Here is a 21,776-nt window from a genome sequence, read left to right as displayed (position 1 = left end):
AAGGAAGCCTAGATTATGTACGAGCTTTTATTATATGTCAGGCCTGACACACTGACAGAGAGAAACATCAGGGTGCTTCAGTGCTAGGTCTCATGTCAGGCACAGATCACCCCTTTCCAAATACAAATCACATTTAAAAATCACTTATAGTGAATTTAATCTATAAACCATAGCGTGAAACTCCTACCCAGCACACAGCACAAAATATAATATGAAAAACGAAGGGAATTACTATGCAGCTATAAAAATATAAAGGACGTGTGGTTACAGCAAACAAGATAAACTGAGACTAAATCAGATTAAATGGTTCAAGTAAACTTGCCCTCTTTATTAGGAACTTTTCATTCTCTGAGCTTTTTGGCTATTTAAATTGTTTTTCTGATCGCATCAGGAAACAAGACAGTAGAGCCTTCTGTATATTTTAAGCATTACAATAACATACATATATTAGAAAAAAACAAGTTCTTTGAAAACAAGTTCTTTCTCTAACATACAGAGATCTTCACTGCTCCCAACAGAGAGTAAGAGCCTTCCAAACAGTCTAAATATATATTAAATTATCTGGACTTAAGGAGTAAGTGCTTTATAAATGAAAAATACATTTGTGACTGAAGTTTTTTGCTATTACTTAAACTGTCATGAATGGAAGAATGGTCTCACCCACACTTCTGCAACAAAACCAAAGCAAAACCCCAGTATCCTCCACCCCTCTAGAATGCAACTTCAAACCTTCACCTTTGTCACGTACCCATGAAATTGTCACCTGCAGCACATAAAAAGTTGTACAGACACTTGTGGTAAGCAAAGTTTCCATGTTTAACTGCTTACCTATAACAAGAAAAGCAATGAAAAATGGTAATTCAAATCTCATTAAGCAGTGCTACATTTGCAGATGAAATTAGAAGCAACTGAAAACTTGAAGAAAGGGAAGCTTTTGCTTTTTATCCTCCCTTCTCATCAACAATTCAAGTAATATTTTTACTAAATTTCTAGAAGGAAGAAATCAGCCTAAGAAGATACACATGAGAAACAAGACTCTCAAAATATTACAGTGCAACACTAATATATATAAAATGGAGTTTACTTACTTTATAAATAAATTACTCTGAAATCTTCTAATAAAAACAATAAAAGTAGTTTCTTTCACTGGAATTTGAGAGAGCTGGATTTTGAATGAAGACATGAAAAAATAAAAAATATCTAATGAAAGATTAATAATCAAAATGATCAGTACAAGAATGAAAATATAAAAATAATACAATGTCTTCCTTTCAAAGGAAGAAAATGAAAAGAAAGGGAAGACAGGGCTTTGAAAACCCTGTGAATTATTTTTTTATGTGCTGAGCATCAACAGATGCTGAGAAATTCCTTTCTAGTCCTGCTTCGTGTTAAGTAACATCAAAAATAACCAACACCGTAACCTAAGTCCCTATTAAAATCCATTTAGAAGTTTAAAGAAACTGATTTAAAAATATTTTATTGCTTCTGTCTTTGCATATCCCATACATACACAACTGGTAATATGATGACATAGATGGTAACAAGATGAGAATGAAAAACTGTTCATAGATCACCTGAATGACATCTAAAAGCACAGTGTCCCCAAACATGGGTAAATCCTCAGATGCTTCACTTCTCTTCCCTATCTATTTCAGAGCCCAAATAATAAAATCTTGGCCCTCATTCTAAACCAACTGGCAATTTCCCTGAAGTTCATTACCAATAAGTTAGTTCATCTGTTATTAAAAAACTAGTTTAATTAATCTAAAGGATGAGATTCTACAAGAGGCAATTAGACACCTTTTCTAATAGCAGTTTTGTTCTCTTTCCCTCACCTGTCAAAGCACTCAAAGGAATATTTTGTTCTCTCTCTGTGCTTAGTAGCTAACAGTGATATAAAGCTGCTGTTGAGGAGCAGTAGCAAGCACTACAACACCCAGAGAAGACACATGCAGCCACAACATTTTCACACACAATATGGCTTTATGGGTTAAACCTAATGGGCAGTCCACAAATTAAGTAGTTTCCTTCAAAGAATTCTGAAGTCCTATTTCCATGAATATTATTAGGATAGAGTTGTTATTCAGGATGAAAGCCTTTACCTGTTATAAAAATCACAACTGGAAAAGATGAAAGTTCATTTTTCATTGTGGTAGCTTACTTTCCCAGACCTGAATTGGTGTGGCCTCTTTTTAGCAGAGGATAAAATGCCATTACCATTTTAAAGTAAGCAATAGTTACCTAACACTAATGTATGGGCAGATGCTGTGTGAGGCAGTTGTCAGTAGGAACCAGCAAATTGGATCTCTAAACTGCTGATTTGAAAAGCTAAGAATAGGTGCTATTTCAGTGTACACAATTCCTGCAGACATGTTTAAACATTTTAAAATTGTAAAGTTTATAGATGGATAGTACTGATGCCTTTTACATGCTAAAATCATTTATATTTGTTTTTAAACCACTTCTCAGTTGCCCTTTAAAATGAATGCAGTAAGAAACACTGTTGCTGTAGCTGGCAGCAGTGGTTCTCTTAGGGCTCTGGCAATAAGAGCACAAACTTCCTTAGGAGAGCAGCAAACTCAACAAGGAGTGAAACTTTTCTAACATATAGACATTTTGATAATTTCACTCTGTGCAACCTGCCAATTTGCCTTATTAATCTTCTAAGTTTGCTCACAAAGACTCAACTTGGTTTTGACACAAGCTAGTGAAGACTGGCTTTGGCCTGAGCGGGACCAAAGATAAGACAGCATGGAAAACTCTGCTGTTTAATTTGGGAGTTGACTGTATCACAAACTGTTTTCAAAGTGCTTCTAGTTAAAACTGTAGACAGGCTCAATCAAGTAAGCAGCAGTAAATGCCATGCCAGGAGGCGGAGAGCCACCAGATGTCAGCCCAGCAAACCTGGGTCTGCGCCAAGCAGATATGTGAAGGCAACCCTGGGCACTCTTGGCTTTTGGGTGCAGGGTGTTCCACCTTTCATTCTGGCAGCAGTGAAGTTCATGGAGAAATTACAGAACTGCCAGACCCTGAAGAAGAGTCATAGTGTGGCCTTGGCTACCACTGCCAAAGCACACCAGGGGCCCTCGGGTCACTTGGCCTCCCCGTCCAGATTCAGCGTTTGAAGGACACACCAGAGCCACTGTCGGCAGCCTGGCTTCGCAGGACCATAAGGGAACAGCTGTAGCACGCTGGCAATGGAAACACTTTCATTGGCAAATGAAACACTTTCACTGGCAAATGCTTTAAGCTTCAAGTCGGCGCGCCTGCAACTTCAATTTGCAGAAACTGCCTGAGACAGTGTTTTCGCAGAGGTCATAAAACACACATATCCTCACTAATGATAAATCAAGAAGTAGACAGTGTATCAAAGCTCAAAAGAAATTCAGTAGTACAAGAAACCAAACTAAAATACTGGCTATTTGCACTATTTAGCAGCCATCTGTAAACAACAAAGGTACCTAACTAGGGTGCTCAACTAAATTTCAGCAAATTCTTCCTTACTTAATTCTACAGATATTGTGATTGTGCTTCTTTATTGGTGACTTTGGTACACTCCCTTCACGTTTCTAATTAGGACTTTGAAACAAGAACAGACACTGTGCTTCTCTGACACACAACTGGAGGAGACATCCCTTAAGCTCTGGAATGCTGAGAGAAAGACCATTCCCAAAAGCCTTCCCAGGTTTCACACACTGTTCTGATCAACAAGACCCTGGCAACGGAATCAGTGTCACACAGATTAAATTATGTGTACAGTGCAGATAACTAGTAAAGCTAATAACCCAAATAGTCTCTTATTGAATCCTGCCAATTTAATTTAAGGTGCTCTCTAATAATCTCAGGTATGAATGATAAGCTTGCAGGAATCAACCTCGCAGGAAGATATGGCCTGAAGAGTCAACTCCTCTTTACCACCCTTTCACAGCTACCCAGACTTGAAGGCCACCCTACTTATCCTGCATGCAAGTGCAGTACCCAGAGTTCCTCCATATCATCCAGCCTCATTCCACAGCTCAAAAGAGCAACTGTACTTGGACTATAGCAAAAGGCGACATAGGGATACCCATTTGTGCTAAGTTTGCAGAGGGCACACATAAGATAAAAATGCATCTATTTGATTCTTAACAATTATTTCATTAGGGTGCAGGTTATGTGGCAAGTAATGAGCCACAGACATCTCCCAAGCATCCACAAAGTGCACAGCAATTCCTGAGAACATTTTCCTCATGACAGAATCAAGCTGAAAGGAATACCAGTCACTGTTGAAGAGGCTCACTTCTGGCCCAAGCTCCTGAACATTGGCAGTTCTGATGATGATTGAAGTCTTGGGGCTGCGGTCCAGCAGCTGGAGAATCGCTCTGCGGATGTTCCTGAGCCGCCGGATGTACACTTCCACAGGGAAGGTGCTAAAGTGGGACCATATGGTTATGGCTATGACGGTGTTCCTGCCGCCCACGATGCTGTTGAGCTCGTTGGCGATGTAGCGCAGCTCGCTGCTGAACACCGTGGAGAAGCGGATGGGTGGCCCATGGCAGCGGAACTTCAGCAGGATGTTGTGCTTCAGGTCCACTGACATGAAAGGGCCCACGTTCTTAGGGCTGCCCAGGTTAAATTCCACCAGATCTGAAAGCCCAGGAGCAAGCGTTAGCGAAAGATGGCACAAGAACTTCGAGCTGCAAACAAGATGCTTGGACCACAGGGCAAAGCAGGAGTAGATAAGGAAATCTGAATGTATTTCAAAGAACTCTAAAGCTAAACAGAAGGTGACCATCATTTTTCAGAGTGGAGTTTATGGGTGTTGAAATCTGCAGGACAGCACATTTGGATTTCATAAGGCTGTCAAAGCCTCTTTCTATTTCCCCAAACTATTTCCTTCTCTCTTGTAAAAAAATAAATATTTTTTACAAACAAATAGTCATTGTTACTCTCTGAAACCAGGGTTCACAAGAGCACTTCTAGCAATTTTAGGACTCCATTAAATTTAAAGATTACTTCAAGTTGTAGGAATTAAAGCAGCTCAAAGACTGTATTCCAACACAACTGAAGTGGTTCAGGGGAAAGGGATGAGGAAGACAGGGATATTTAACTGTCTACTGAAATTCTTCATGAATAATGAAAAGGGCCCCAAAACCTATAAATAGCAATGGAGGTAATTTGATACTTCATTCCAAAATCTCTCCTGTGACTGGGATGCTGCAAGGCCTTACAGAGGGTACCCAAGTGGTTTTCTGCCATGCCTCCCAGGGTGGCCGCTTTTAGTCACAACCACAGCAGCGGTCCTGTTACAAGGACAACTTTGCAGATACCTGGTGGCCCCATTTACAAGGCCTACATGTTTTCAGTGTCTGCTCAAATATTTGACTGCCTGCCAGGGCTTCTTTCTGGTTTTGTCTTTCCTCTTCCTTTATTTTGTTACTGTGACTCAGTAAAACCATGCCCGAGATGTGAGAAATAAGGCTTTGTAAGGGTCCTTAAGGACAAAGCTAAATAACAAAAAATTACCTGGAACAAATGCTGTCAAATATTCAAACCACTGCCTTATTGTAGAGTCTCCAAACAAGTGGATTACTTTTCCTTGTAAGCACTCAGTTATATCATCTGATTTGTTAAAATTACGGATCCAATGTGTTCTGGACCTCCACTGGTCTTCATAATAATAACCAGAAGGGGAAGCTGTGGGATCTTCAGCTCTGCCCATACTGATTGAATCTGGAAGAGAAAAATCCTTTGAAATTAACATGCAACCAAAGCAGCCTCCATAATCTTCACCAACATGTAGTCAGCGATTGCTGACAAGAGCCGGGTGGCCGATTATAGTTCAACTTGGTTTAAATTAAACGGTATCTCTGCCGCTAATGTAAAAGCGTATCTGCCACCTTTCTCCCTGCGCTAGAAGTGCTCAGTGGCGGGCGTTTGCCCGGCAGACAGGAGCGGAGGCAGGGAGACCAGCGGAGCGCCTTCCCCATGCCGCTGCGGAGCCCAGCGCGGCGGCCGCCCTGCCGCGGCGCACTGCTGCCCTCCAGCGCCCGGCCTGCGCACGGCAGCGCTGCTCGGCGGGGACACCGACCCCGCGGGGCAGCCTGGCAACACTCAGAGAAACATCCGAAAAACCCAAAACAAACCCACCAAAACCCTTAAACAGACCGAAACAAGCCCCCAAAAAACTACTCCTACGGAATAACACATACCTCGGCACTCTAGAAGAGTTAAGTCTGAACCATAAGGTCTCCAAGCACAGAAAATGCCAGAATTTAAGCTATGACCAAAAATGGCGTATGTGCCATTTGAATATGATAATTATGAGAGTCTCTAATTCCATGGATTTCGTACTTTCTCTCTGCTATCCATCCCCCTCCCCATTTACTGCCTAGGACAGGCAGCTCCCTGAGGGGCAACTACACATCAGGGAAGCTCTGCTCCATAGGGATGCCCTTTTAACTTGCAGAAGTTGAGCAATACCTTGTAAGCAAAGGTATTAGGATTACAGGAGATTGCAGGAAGAGAAACTGCAATCTCATGGTTATATCAACCAAATATTGCCATATTTCTCTTAGTAACCAGGGTGATATTGGTACATCCAAGTTCTGTAAGGCTGTTTCAGGTTCCTCCTTTGCCATTTGTGTATTCAAATACCTCAGCTGAACAAGCATGGAGATCTTCCCTGGCACAAACACCAGCTGCATGGAGCAGACACTTCCAGCTGTTTAAACACTTCTACTTGCCTTGGTGTGGGGACTGCTGAGAACAGTCCATGCCCTGTCATAACTTACAGCTGTTTGATACAGCGCACCTGCCGTGGCCAAAATCATGCCAGGGACTGTTCGAATGATGTAAAAGTACAAGCAGTGGAATTCCAGGGCCCAAAAGCATCCTCTGATAGACACTTCATTATAACACAGATAGAGCCAACCATAACCATCTTTCCTAATAAGCATTTTTAATTCCTCTTTTTCTATTCAATATCCCCTGCATGTTGTATTAGTGGATGTTAACCTCCTTAGACCTCACAGGGACACTAAAAAGCAAACTACTATACAATTACATTTGTATAACACAAATAATATAATCACAATTACCACAGAACAAAGCCATCATAACATTCTATCTCTGGATGATTCTTTAAATCTGACAGCAGGAACAAGGAAGAAAAAAACCCCAAAACCTAGCTAATAATGTGAACTCATCTAATATTTATTAACAGGAGAAAGGAAAAAAATAAAAAAGCCTTCACATGGTCATGTAGTTAAAGACTAATTCATAATGTGAATTCACAACTTGAGTTTGTTCAATTCTAAATTTTGATGCAAAAGCAATTCAATTTTTTACCTTTTAGATGGATTCTTATATATATGTAACAGCAGTACTAGAATAACTTTTTGATGCCCCACAGTAAATTAGCATTTCAAGTCTGTGTATAGTATCATACCAGTTTTGGCCCAGAATTCAGAATTGGCCCTTACTTTGAGATTTTATAAAAGAGAATAAAAGCTCAAATCTGAAGTTAAAAACCAAGGATAGAAATAAAAACTTGTATTTCAGAAAAAGAAAGGTTTTTAAAAACTTGATCTACATTTACCACCATACAGAAAAACATGCACAAAAAGAACAGCAGAACAATGAGTTTGTGTGTATCATCAGGCCTAACAAATCCACACATTCACTAGGATTATACCAATGAGTTCAGTTTATTTATTCAGAGACTGCTGTATTTGGAAGGAATTTCCCTGAGGAAATGTGTTACTCCTATCAACCCTTTTTACCCAGCATTAATTGTCAGGACATTGTAAGCAGGCTTTGATCATTCTTAGCTCCTGGAAATAAGGGGACAATCAAATTTTGAATTTGCAGCAGTTTCTGTCAGGAAACATACAGGATAAAAAAAGCAAAAACACATCAGCTAAAGGATCTGGACAAAGAAAAGAGGTGGAGGGTAAAATGCTGCAAGCCTAGTAGCAGAACTGTATTTTTTTAGTGAACAGTAAAACTAAAAGCAAGAAATGCTGTAAGTTGCCTTCTCTTCAGACTTTACTGCTCAGGTCAGGAACTCTACCTTAAAAGTCTCTTATAACCGTAGGACAAAAAATATGACAAGTTTTCATTGAAGAAATGATTCTCTGTATATCACATTTTATGCAGACTTTTTAGAAGCATAAAAAGCTTGCTTTTGGATAGGAATGAGATAAAAGCTCTGAGTTTATTTTAGTACAGACTGTCTTTGTTCTATTTTTAGAAAGGGCACAGAACAATTAGGTTCTGGTCCAGAACTGTAGATTCTGATATCCTGTGGTAACACAAATTATAGTAATATTTAAATGCAAGTTATCAAAATCTGTTAGACAACATTCTTAACAAAGAAAGAAATTAAGAAACACCATACAGCTGTTTTCATTAAATTGAGAGTTTGGTAAGCAGTTACTCTAAGACGTTTTACACTGTGAGTAAATGCTAGGGGAAATAAAAGACATTTTTGGCAAGAGAACAAACTTCTCTCTTCTTTTGGTTTCTTTTTTTTGCTAAAAATCCCATTTATGTATGTAATTTCAGAAAAAAAAATTCACTATTTCTGAACTTGTATTACAGCTAACACCCAAAAGCCTTCATGATCTCAATAGAAATCTGATACTGATTTTTTTACCATGCTAAAAAAATAAACTAATTATTATTTGATGCCTATTGTTCTTTTTATAAATTTAATTATGAATTACAAACAAGAATCATATGCAGTTCACCTTACCTGTAAATGCCTTGGGCTTTACAATGACTGAATCAGGTCCACTGGAGAGTATCGGCCTTTTGATGTTCACGTCACTTGAACAAGAAATGAACACAGCAATATTTGTAAAAGTTACTGTGAAACTTGAAGGTAATATTACTCTCTTTTTTTTCTAACTCCACTTGAGATAAGCACACAGTACTACAAACTTTTACTCAAAGTTTACTCTACTTCCTAAAGCTGAATTCATTCCACATTTACTTGGAGACCACCATTGTTATTCTCAATCTGAATTCAAAATTTCATGGCACTGACACAAATCTTACGCAAGCTTGTACTGACACAAATCTCAATAAAGCAATAAAGCTGTCAGAGGTCTGCAGGAAGCTTTTGGGGATTTGCCTGAAAGATGTTCCAGCTTGCAGAACTTGTGGGGACAAACCACTGCAAGGGTACAGGGCCACAGCAGCAGCTCCCAGCTGACTAATACTAAGATCTTGTTCTGTCTCTTGCTACTGTTTTGAAGAGAATCCTTGTCTATTTTTTTTCTCTCTGTTTAATAAATAAATTATTTGGAATTTCTTTAAGCCACTTCGGTCAAGGTTTTCAGAGCTGAATGAAACAAACAAACAAATAAACAATCAAAACTAAACCGAGAAAAACACCTTTCCCATTCCCATATGGAAACATCACCAATAAATATAAGCTTTATTTTGCAGGTGGACTGGCAGAGACACAGAAAGTCAAAAAACCCACTTACAAACTTGATATGGAAGAGCCAAAAAAAACCCCACCAATGATGCTTACTTTTTATTTCTGGTCTTGGTTATGAACATGCACACATACATTCCTAAATTACACTATTTGGAGGTGCTACCCTAAAATCTTTCCCAATTTAGACCTCAAGGGAACGTAGTGCCAAAAGACTTTCCTACAACATCTTTGTTGGAGAGCAAGGCATTAGCCTACAACTACAACTCTGACACTAGACAGTGACTAACTTTATCTAAATTCAGCTGTGTTATTTCATACAGAAGCAGTTCTGTCACACATACGCAGGCAATAAGAGATGGTTTGGGGTTTTTTTAATGCTCAATGCAGAAATAAAATATGACTGTGAAACTAATTTAGTTTGACACTTGAAATAACATGCACAGATCATTTCCATTTGCATGGGTATTGCTCAGCAATTTGTTCTACCAGGTGTTTTCTTTATGAAAATTGTTTCTAAGATTTGAAAGTCATATTGAGCAACAAGGAACACATTTAAGACAATTTTTGATGAGGACAAAAACAATTGGTAATTTCTATAAAAATGAGCCTAAAACCCGATTCCTTTTTGGGTAGTTTAGATTTGGCCAAAAATACTTCTCAAAACATTGTTATTAATATTGCAAGTGCAGGTATGGAAACAGAAAATAAGGAAATGGTCCCCCAAACTACCACCAGCTTTAGACAGCATGCTTTTGTGAAATTCAGTAGGGTTGAATTCAAAGCACAGAAAGAGAACTACATGCCAAGTTTCTTTAAGATTGCTGTCTAAGATTCTTGCACAGCTGAATGGAGGGGAACAGACTATTCAACAACTAACACCAAACACCTGGTCCTGCAGATACACTCCACCTCTAAGGCAATGTGCCATATTTAAGCAATAGGCTAACGTTTGTATAAAATAAACCCAAACAGAACAACTTGACTGAATATATATAAATTCAACAACATACAAACCTTTGGAAAAAGAGGCTTTCCTCTTGAGTCAGAAGACCTTTCAGATATCCACCTTTGGCATGGTTGATTCGGCTGGCACAGGACAGTTTTCGAGGCTTGTAACAGAACCATGGCTCACCCGTGTAGAGATCTGTGAAGTTACAGACTGGGAGACCTCCAGGCAAGCAAACATTGCACTCTGTAGTCTCTGAATACCTCCCAGACTTGAACGAGCTTTTGAAATAGACTCTGTCCGGCCTTTCCTCTCGTAAACGCAGGAGGACTTGGATTGCTTCACTCGGATGGACAAGTGACACAGAAACTTTGACCTCTCCTGGCCAAAGCAAGGTAAAGAAGACTTTGTAAAGGCCATTATGGCAATCTACAACCCTTCCTGCTGCTCCAGCTTTCAGCCCAGGAGAGTGAATGCGTGCTTGTAAATAGTCTCCACCATACTGCTTGGCTTTTCCTTGGAAATCCTTCATACGAACAAGTACCTCCAACTGATCACCCACTTTGAAGAACCTGCTGGGTTGCACAATCACAAAGTCACTGTGTGTGGGATCAGTGCTTTGTGCAAAGGCGATTTTGCCATCAGGGGGCTTTGGCCACTGTATTGCAGCAAGCAACGATTCCTGCTCCGCTTGCTCCCTTTTGGACAAGGTCTGCTGCAAGTATCCACAGTAAGGCTTCCTGGTGGTTTTGGCTGTCTGTGACAGAGAATGCTGGACATTGTTTTCTGTTATCCAATTCAATCCTGAAACTGTGTCATCATCCAGGTGCTGGGGAGAAAAAGATTACCTGAAGCTGTGCTATGAAATGAAACACTGGGAATAATGGATGCTTTGTTGGGAAATGATCCCAAGAACTGGGCTTTGCTTTACAGAGCTTTGAAGCTGACCAAATGAAGCAACTTCAACAGAAGACCCAAAACTATTACTTTGACCATGAGATTTCTAAGGAATCGTAGAAAGGTGGCAACCTGTAGTTATCCTGCTTTGGCAATCAAGCATTTAAAGCGATCACATCCACTGTTTGGCATTGTTTCAGTACACTCTCCAAATACCCTCTCCAAATATCAGCAATGTGAAAAAAGATTTTAAAAGGTTGGATAATTAAGTTATAACTCATGTTTCCTTTTCTTCTGCAGTAACATTTTAGTCTTGGAGCACCATGAGTTCTAATAGCTGCCCCATGTAATGCAGGGAAATAGGGTTTCTTTGAGATGTTATACTGCAGGTTAAGCTGATGCACCCCCCTGCACATGCCTTCCAGAGAGGTTTGCAGCATGTAGCAGCTGTAGTCATTTATCTGGTCACACTCACATCTCTTCTTGGCTAATTATCTGAAATTCAAGTTTCCCTGTAATGTACACATTAAAAGAAATAAAAGAACAAAAGCCCAGATCCTCCTGGGACAATGAATTCATGAGCCAGTTGGCCAGTAAAATAGTGCAGGGCAAGCTAGGACTGAACAGGCAAAAAACCTGCTTGTTTATTTTTAAGATTTTAAAATCTATATACAGCTTCTTCTAGCACCAAATGAAACAGCAAGCAAAGCATCCCCTAATCACATAAGAATTTAAAAATTAAAATACTTAAATACAAAACTAGACTAAGAGAGGGAGTTTCTGCTGCAACTTGATAAAACTATTTTGTGCAAAAATATCAGTGTCCAAAACTGTATTTGCATGCAAATGACTGTAGATGCCATCTTCTTTATGACATAATATAATTTTGCAGGTTTGCATTATGAAAATTTAAAAAATAGCACAGTCTAAGACTCCAGAGGTACCCATGAGACTTCCAATCAGCAAATTAAAAAAAAAAACAACCTTCAAATACACAAAAAATCAGCAGTTAATTAGTAATTAATTACCAGGTATATATAGTAGAACTTATCCATAGGTCTATTTCATGAAGTAGGAAAATAGTTTTTCAAGCAAAGATTAAAATTATACAGTGTACCATTCACATAGCATCAGATGATGTGCTCATTTAGATTTGAAAGATTGCTAAAAAATTCAAACTACATTATTTGAAATCTTTAAAAATACCATTGTACTTACCAATACCCCAGTGTTTTCCATTTACTTCCTCCTTAACTGCTCAGTAACATACTAAAAGTCACAGCACTCATATTAAAGCCTTATTCATTGTTATAAACCTTTCTTTGGCCATGGAAATATCAGCAGTGCCTTAAAATCATTTGACCCACACTGAGATTCAACATACTTATTTAGAAGAAAGGTAAACCTAACAAGCAATAGAAACACACAGGCTTTTGAAGTCTGTGACATAAATTGGTTTTGATCAGCTTTAGAGTAAGATGATGAGCACATGAGGATGTAGGATGGATACACAAAATCTTCTTTGTTTGATATCCAAGTTAAGTATAAAATCTGAAACTGTAAATTGCTACACTGTAGCTCTAAAACATAAATTGACATATACCCATCTATACACCAGATGTTAACATCACAATAGAAGCTTTTGCTTCTGTTTTATATTCCCACACAGGATTTATTAAATTTTCCCTGAAGGCCATAATTCATAATTATTTTTGTTTTCCATCGCAGCAAGCCAAGCTGTAGATGGATGCTGTTCATTACTTTTATTAGTCCGGTAAATTTCAGCCAAAGCTGAGAGTGAATCTCAGGCACAGTTCTACTTTAAATCTTGCCTACATGCATTCTTGAATTAAGCCAAGTTTCTCTTTTTAGATACCTTCACAACTTCTTCCCTTCACTTGCTCATGCATATACATACTTTTTATATATATATATATATATATATATATATATATATACACACACAACATAGAAAATACTGCATGGAAATATTTTTAAAGTTAGCTATATATTTTGATGCATCCAATAAGCCAGCAGCAATGTCTCAGCAAAAAAATGTATGTATTTTCCTAAAGAGGAGTGGAAAGGGAGAATATGTGTTATGATTAATTGATGTTTTCAGTGTAAGTTCCCAAGAGAAAGTTTCTGGTTTTTTTCAGTTGGCTCTTCAGTGGTTGGTACTTTGGGTTGGTGGACATGGTAAAAACAAATCCTTTCAAACTAAGAAGAGATGGTCATCTAAGACAACTTAAAAACTGATGTATCCCTAATTTGAATCTTCTGAAAATTTCCTCAGAGTTTTTAACCCAGTCTTTCTGTCAGAGATTTAGAGAGATGCTATTTCTGGCCTAGCTAGGCTTTCTGAAGTCTTTCCAGAGGCATACCTATATTTTTCAGTGGGAAATGGTGCAGAGAACACCAAGCCAATAAACTCATTCAGAAAACAGAACATAGTTTGATGTCTCCAAATCAGTCCACCTACACAGATTTATAGCAGAGCATAAGCCCAAAGCTCTTCACTTGTGTGCAGCTGATAACAAGGACATGCACTGTCACTTCAACATCTCCAGGTTATGTGCCGCTAAGCAGAATAGATCATACCACAAATATTTCCTCAGTCTATTTTCAAAGGGCCTGAGGGGAAAGCTCCATTAAGATGAAAGCAGAGCTTCTTCAACATCCTGAAGGAGCATTCTTTCTCCAGCATCCTTGTTCATCTTTACAGCCCTCTTTCAAGCCCAAGCAGGATCCTGTATTGTTGCAGAATTATAAGCTTATGTGTGAAAATAAGCTAGACCATATATGCTATTCACAGGAGAAAACATTGCACAGATTCTCTTTGCCAGTAAAGGCAGAAAAAGCTTCAGAGTCAATTAATACGCCAAAGATCCCTGACTGGAATATAAAAGCTTTCCAAACCATCTTCCTTTCTTAAGTGTTTCCCAGGCTCAGTTCCAAACAAGTACTTAAGTTCTCCTGCCCCTACGGATACACAAGGCCTGCTCTGAGGTAAATAATTAGCTTAGTTTGTCCCCACTTCATTTCCTACTCCCTCTTGGCATTTCCAAATCTCTCTGGCTCCTCTCTGTTGTCATACGGAGACTGTGCAGAATGGAGGGCTTTCTATTGTAGTTAGTAGCTAAACTAAACAAAATTCCTTTATGAAAAGCAGATAAAGAGGATTTCTCAAGAGTGCTCTTCCTTTATGACACAAATTCTTTCAGTGTTGATTACAGGCTCCATGTTGGATAACACCTGCTTTGCTTATTTCCATGTATACTCTATTCAAGGCATCATGTATTTTAAGCGCAATTCCCAAGGGGCATTGTTTGTTTGTTTGTTGGGTTTGAGGGTTTTTTGTTTGTGTGGGAGGAGTTTCTTTATGGTTTTTTGCTTTTGTGTTTTTTTATAATTTTCTTTTCTTTTTATTCTTTTACTGCATTTTGAAGCTAACCAGAACCCAAATGTGACCACAAAGTAATTTAATAGCTATCTGCCAAGTAACACAGGCAGGACAGAAGAGATTACATGTCAGTTAAGCACAAATAAATCCACTAGCATTTCCTGCATTAGACATGTCATAAAAAGGAAAAAAAAGGAAACTCTATTTTTGTGACAACTAATGGAAGTTTCAGCTCATCTCCTCAGCTTTCGGCAATCTCACCACCAACTAAGCAAATATTAGACACAACATATAGATTAACCCAGGCAATAATGCTCTCAAAGATATTCTAGAGTTGGGTCACAGAGTACTTGGGAAGATCTGCAATGAACACCTCAGTTAAACACCACAGTGTAGGTGGCTGATGAAAACTCTGAGTGTTTCCATTGCTGCTGAAAAAGGGGAACTCCACCTCAAAGCCCAGTATCTTCCACCAGCTGCTGACTCCTGCATTGGCCTGAACAGCTGCTGCAAACCTGTGTAAGTCACTGTCACTAGAGCAGGAAACAACACAGGAGATTCCCAGGCAACAGGCACAGTGGGGAAATAAAAGTTCCAGGAGACAGCCTCTGAATCTGAACAAATACCAATTCCTGAAAGGTCAGTCATCTTATATTCAGTAATTTTACTCTCAAGGTACTTTGTTGTCTCTGACAGGTATGAAATCAGTTCTCTATCATTACCATCTCACAACACTAAGGGGCTGCTGAACTATTTTAAGTGTCAATGCCAGTCCTCAAAAGCCATCACCTGGCAGTCAAATGTTACAGAAATAATTGGAATAAGATAAAGCTATTTTTTGTAGGCACCTGCAATTTAGCAGCAAGAATTTAAAACTTCGTTACACAGGTTTTTTGCTTCATTTCAGCTATCTGATTTCATTCTCTGTCCTGGCAAGAAACTTCCCTTCTCCCCATAGACTCTCTATTCTAGGTGCTTTTAAATAAACAGCACTCACAACCAATCCCAAAGTGGTTCTGTCACCCTAAAGGCCACTGGTACAAATACACAAACCCTCCTGCATCCTGAGAGCATGATGTTTGGGCAACATCCTGATACTTCACAAAAAATTACTATACATTTTATCTGTCTGGCTATATTCACAGAAAAAAAAATTCCAATAAAATAAAACCACATTTCTTCTGGTACTATATGATCAACTATGTGACCTCAAGGGAATAGTTATTCCATAATAAAAAGCAAAGTAAATAATAAGCAGGCTACCAAACTTTTTGTGGACAGCTTGTTGGGTTTTTTAAACACAAGATAAGAAAAGTAAAATTCTGACATGGATATGACTACTGGGAGGGTGTCATAAATAGTTTAAGAAATTAAGAGGAAACATTCCAACATGAAAAGGTATAAAATCCTAAAGCAAAAAAGAAGGGACACTAGCTGACAATTGCCTTAGATCTTGAGCTTTAGCCAGCTAGGTTGGATGATAAGTATGTTTGATGCATTTACGAACACATTCTCAACAGTAACCAACAATAAACTCTCCTTCCAGAGCCTGAACAGATTTGGTTACAGATATTCTGTGAAAGCTTTATAAGATATTTTTCCATCTTTGATCTCTGACTGAAAAGAATCAGCATAAATGCCTATATTAAACTGCCTGGAAAACTGAGCCAAGACAAATACAGGAGCAGGTCCATTCAGAAAAGTCATGACAACAGAAGGGGTTAGAGTTGCATGTTATAATGTAAATATTTACCAGCAACAAAATACTTAACTGAAGTTAGAATAGCAGACATGTAAAGGGCAACAAAGCCACAAAGAAACTTATCACGGACAGTGGCCAGCAAAAGCACAGAGCGAACACCCAACCTGCATTTTCCATTTCACTCTCAAAGCACTGCCAGAGCCCTTTCCTCTAAGAAATGTAATTTTAAAATAGAAAGAAAACAGTTTAAGATTCTAAATATCAACACTCCTCAGGCAACATCCTAGGTCAAAACCCAAAACAAAATAAAACCACAGAAAGAGAAAGCAAAAACTACTTCCTACAAACAAAATGGATCATGCTAACTTGAACCAAAAGTCCATCAAACACAATATTTTGATTGCCAATAGTTTCCAACAGCAGGTATGTGGGAAAAGAAAACCGACCGAACATGCTGTGCCATTTCCTCCTGTAGATTTAACCCACTTTCTAGCCCTTTATGGTTTAGATTTCTTAAACACTAGGGTAAAAATCTTAAAGATTTAGTATCCCCTAATGAACTTTTCTTCTGTGCATTCACCCAGATTTTTTGAATATGTGCATTTAGTAACTACTAAGACTTACTGCAAAGGCTTCTGCAGCTTTGCTGCAATCCATAAAAAATATCCCTGCTTCCTTTAAAATCAGCCTCTGCAGTTTTTATTTAATGTGTCCACTAGTACTGGAATATGTAAAAAACACTCATTCTTCAGTTATTGATCCTGAATCACTTGTGGTTTTAGACTTTCCAAACATCTTCCTTACCCTTACGTGATCCTCTCCCAATTCAAGTGTATTTTCTGTGGGGTGAGGGGGTTTACCGCCCCTCTTTTGGATCATTTCATTTGGCCATCACTAGCCAGGAGGAAGGAAGATTCTGCAAGCGGCGCATACTGAACTTCAAAGCATAAAGCATTTACTGGCTGGCTGACATGCACAAAGGACAGCTATAATTTAAGAAGGTGTTAAGCTAAGCATTAAAATGCTCATCCACCAAATGCAGCATTGGAAGGCCTGGCCAGGCAGGCAGCCAGTGGGCAGGGTCAGCCTCCAGGGCTCTTGCAGACAGATCCTCATCCTCCTTGGCTTTAATCTGGGGTTACTGACTAAGCAGTTTGAAAGTACCTCTGCACTGAAGTGAGAAGTAAAATGAAGAAATATGCAAGACAGACATAGCAGAGGGAAAAAGGGCAAGATAAATAAAAATTGCATGAGTATAGGCCAGAGATGAACAAGCTAGTAACAGCTCTGCAGAAAAAGACCTAGGGATTCCAGGAGACAGCAAACTCACCATGTGCCAGCAGCACAGCATTGTGGCAAAGAATTAACAAGATCCTAACCAGATAACTGAGTTCTCCTCAACTTGACCATGGTGAAGTCACACCTAGAACACTGTGTCTGGTTTTTGGACAATCCATGCCAGAGTAAAGCTGGCAAGACCAGCTAAGAACCCTTGAGATGCTTAGGGAACTGGAATGACACTAAGGGAACCAAAACATCTTTTTTTAATTCTAGAGAAGACCAAAAGGGAACCTAACTGCAGTCTTTCACTAACCACAGGGGAAGTCACAGAGGAACTGGAGTTAAAGTACACTCTAATAGGACAAAAGGCAACTACCTATTGCACATAAGGCAAACCTTCTTACCTCTAAGAGGGATGCAGCATTGCAACAGGCTGCCTAGGTAGGTTGTGAAATATAAGTGTCCTTGAATAAGGTCAAAAGTCAAAATACCCTGTTGCAATCCAAGCTAACTCTGATGCTAGCCTTTTTAGGAGGGTGTTGGTTTAAATACATCCAGACATGCCTTCAACTATGAATTTTCTGTGATTCCAATTTGTAGCTAAATGCTGTCAGTCAGACAATTCTAACCTCACACTCAAAGGCCAATAATGTTGCTAAAGCCATCTAGGAGAAGAAACAGGCTCCACTTACCTCTAACTGAAAAAAGTTATGGACCAGCACCACAACAGCCAGCACTGCCATGAGCAGGCAGAAGAGCTGCAGTCTGAACGAGTCACGCCACATGGTCCATTCGTGCCTTTCCCTCCCATGTTACACATTGCCATGTCTTCCATTCACTGCAAACATGAATGTCATTTCGTCTCAGCAGAGCACAAGAGAATTCAGCTGACTTCCACTTCATTCCTGCAAGTGCATTTACAAAAACTGTATTAAGTCTCAAAATGTTAGTAGAACTAAAGTCAAGTTTTGCACTGAGAGCTTACAAATGGTGGGGCAATAACTAGTACAACAGAGCAGTCAACACAGATTATTTTTGTGGAACTAACCTGAACAGCATTATCTATCATGTTACATTATTCTCTTGGATCTGCCAAAGCAAACCCTTATCATAAAGCTGGTCTCACCTGTAGCGGATACCAAAAAAAAAAAAATGGTCAAAAGAAGAGTGCAAGATTTCATTCTGGCAATCAAAAAGACCACAACGAATAACCATCACCCTATTTATCTGTTAGGCCACACCACCACCATCCAGACATTACCAGACTGAAACAGAAATTCGTGGGTTTGGACATCTCTCATTTATGTGTTTACACATTCCATTAAGTTGTTATTAAACACTGGTGTCTGAAGCAAATTTGGATAAGCAAGATAAAACTTACTTTTTCCAGTTTTCTGCTTGGGAAGAGGAGAAAAAAATCAACTGTAGCATTAAAGAGGAGATACCTAAGAGAGTCAAAAGCACTAAAATTTAACTTCATGTATCATCTAAAACATTACATCTTCCCTGGTTTGCTTTTTTATCATTCCTTTTATCTCAGGTACTCATATGCAGCTCTAAAAATAAAAAATAAACTTCTGGAAAGAATACAATGTGTTTGGATTCAGTGTTTCTGGTTCTTTAAATGTAATAATAGTACTGTCTTTCATAAACTTTAACTTTCATACAATATCATTCTTTTAAGGTTGCTTGATGACTGATCACAGACTTAACAGCCACTGATAAAGTTCTCAATGCTTCCTCAGAATGACTCTTAAACCTTCCTTTCTTTCTGAGAAGGATAATTTTGATGCATTCTTTTTGCAAGCAAAAAGGGTACTGTTCTTGCAGAAGCTCTAAACTTGGAAATAGAAAACAGATGGCAAGGAGAGACACTCAAAAGACACCAATCTCTCCAAAGCCAATCCTCAAAGAAGCATTACTCATACAACCATGCACCAAGTGCAACAACATAATCAAATGATTACATAAACTTTGTATAACTTACTATAAATAGTATAACTGAGACTTTATACAATTAAGATAATATTATACATAGTACCTATAGTTTTAAGACTATATGAAAAATGCTGTGTAAATTTAAACGAAACATAATGATACATTCAATATCAAGATTAAAAAATCATTTATCAAATGAATACAGGCAAAAAAACTGAAATACATTACTGGTATAACCAGGACAGCCTCAAAATAGACCACACATCAAATTGCTTTACAAGGATTATAGGGATTATAACTTCAAATGCTTTGCTGAGAATTAGAGAGACTGTATTTCTGACCCATGAACTAGCCTCAAAAGAGCAAGACATCCATTAAAGTGAGAGTATCAAAATGCCATAAAACTCCGAACTTGCAACAGTTCTGCACTAATGTGAAATTTGCATAAAACAGCAGCTTGGGTCATAAATTGATACTAAATATACCTAGAGTACATGAAAATGCTAATTTAAGGATATATATGTCCATTTGAGGAAGAAAAACAAATACATTAGACAAAACCAGAATTTTCAATTCTGTTGCTGAGAATTCTTTCCACATCACTGAAAAGCGCAAGACACTGAAAATGTAATGTAATTTCATATGCCTAAAATTTCAGACGTAATTTCAGATGCCTAAAAATACCACAAATGCTGTTCCATATATTTTTTATTCAAAATTTTCTGTATTGTATAGATGTCACATGCCCTAAAACATTTAAATGTACAGGTTTGGAGCCTTCTTTATGCTAAAGGCTTACTATACTGCCACTTTCATCACAATTGGTGAACAATTGATCCCGTTCATTTTTTGTATAAGGGAAGCCCATAAGTATACCAAAAAGCCTTAGGACTTACCCTATTCCTGAAATGTCCTCCGAAGCCATCCACACAAAAGGCCAATAACCTTGGAAACAATACATTAAAAAATAAATATACCTATAGAAACACACACAAATATTTCTTAATAAAATTTATACATTGGTGGTTTGCTTACAGTGCCACAAAATAAAATGGCAATTACAACTTTTTACCTGTAAAATCACTTTAGTTTCTACAATTACCCAAGGATTTTGTTGTAGTATTTTATTCTTCTAAACTTCAATGCTGTGCAATTGAATTTTCTGCTATTTATTGCTAAGTATTACTTCTCTCAGCTTTGTTCCATGTTACCACAAGCCCCATTTTACCCCATGTTAAAAACAAAAACCGGTTTAATAACATTTTTATGAATACGTCATTAAATTATGCCGCATGCTCCATTAAAGGATTGTTGCTCTGGTTTTTTTCCCAAGTTGTCAATTACTGTCAGCTCTCTTTCCCCCTAGCTCTCTAAGCCAGCAGCGTTACAAAGGCAGGTATGAGCGCAACCTCTCCAAATTCTGTCATGCAAATCTCCAAGGCACAGAGGAGCCGGTACCTCTGGCGATGCCCAAACCACGTCCCTGGGGCACAGGGGCTTGATGCTCGCGTGGCTGCCAGCACAGAAAAACAGATTTGCTGTTGTTTTTCGCAGATTCCGCCCTGGCCCCCAGGGCGCGGGGAGCTGGCAGCCCCCAGCCCGCTGATCTGCCGGGGGCAGCGCCGCAGCCCCCGCGGCGCTCCCGGCCGCGGAACACGGCACCGGACACGCACCCACGAGCCAGGGACGGGGGCAGCGAGCAGGAAGCACCGCTGCCGGCAGTGCGAGCCCCACAGCTCTGTTTTATAGCTTCAGAGGTACTTTTGAGGATGCTGCGGCATGGGCATCCCCGGGGAGCGGCACAAGGCAGCCCCAGCATCCCCGGGGAGCGGCACAAGGCAGCCCCTGGAGCGGCAGGAAGCACCTCCAGCCGCCGCCTGGCTGCACCCCGAGCGGCGAGGGCAGCGCGGCCCTGCGGGCGGGCGGACCCGGCCGCGGCAACGGGGGATCCGAGCAGGGCATCCGCCAACCCCGGGACCCCGCACCCACCTCCCGCCCCCGGGCCTCCCCCAGCGGCCCCGAGCCCGCCGCCGCTCCGGCGGCCCCGCCAGGCTTTGCTTTCCTTTCCCCACGCTCCCCAGACGAGCCGCGCCAGGCCGCACCGCCCTCGCCCCCTCACCGCAGCCCCCGGCGCTCCCCCGGGCCAGGCGGCGGCCTCGCCCCCGGCCCGGAGGCGCCC

The 21,776-nt window shown here is 39.7% G+C and overlaps 1 protein-coding gene across 9 annotated transcripts in view; it reads right to left on the bottom strand.

Moving 5' to 3' along the window:
- The window catches only part of NXPE3 (neurexophilin and PC-esterase domain family member 3), a 27,373-nt gene extending 5,597 nt beyond the window's left edge, over positions 1 to 21,776 (bottom strand). For 2 of the 9 annotated variants that reach the window (XR_005256807.1, XM_038135833.1), the window contains exons 1-7: positions 21,717 to 21,776; positions 20,494 to 20,542; positions 18,352 to 18,564; positions 10,445 to 11,205; positions 8,738 to 8,811; positions 5,506 to 5,712; positions 4,257 to 4,626 (exon numbers count right to left, since the gene is read on the bottom strand). Coding sequence is in view for 8 of the 9 variants with exons in the window: in XM_038135833.1 (XP_037991761.1) it covers positions 4,257 to 4,626; positions 5,506 to 5,712; positions 8,738 to 8,811; positions 10,445 to 11,205; positions 18,352 to 18,444 (1,505 nt within the window). In the remaining variant the exon portion in view is untranslated. The other 7 variants (XM_038135808.1, XM_038135815.1, XM_038135823.1 and 4 more) reach the window with 7 other exon arrangements.

Source organism: Motacilla alba, chromosome 1 (genome assembly GCF_015832195.1).
Source record: "Motacilla alba alba isolate MOTALB_02 chromosome 1, Motacilla_alba_V1.0_pri, whole genome shotgun sequence".
NCBI lineage: Eukaryota > Metazoa > Chordata > Aves > Passeriformes > Motacillidae > Motacilla > Motacilla alba.
Note: the sequence above shows the minus strand (reverse complement) of the source record. Positions and strands in the feature narration are given on the sequence as shown.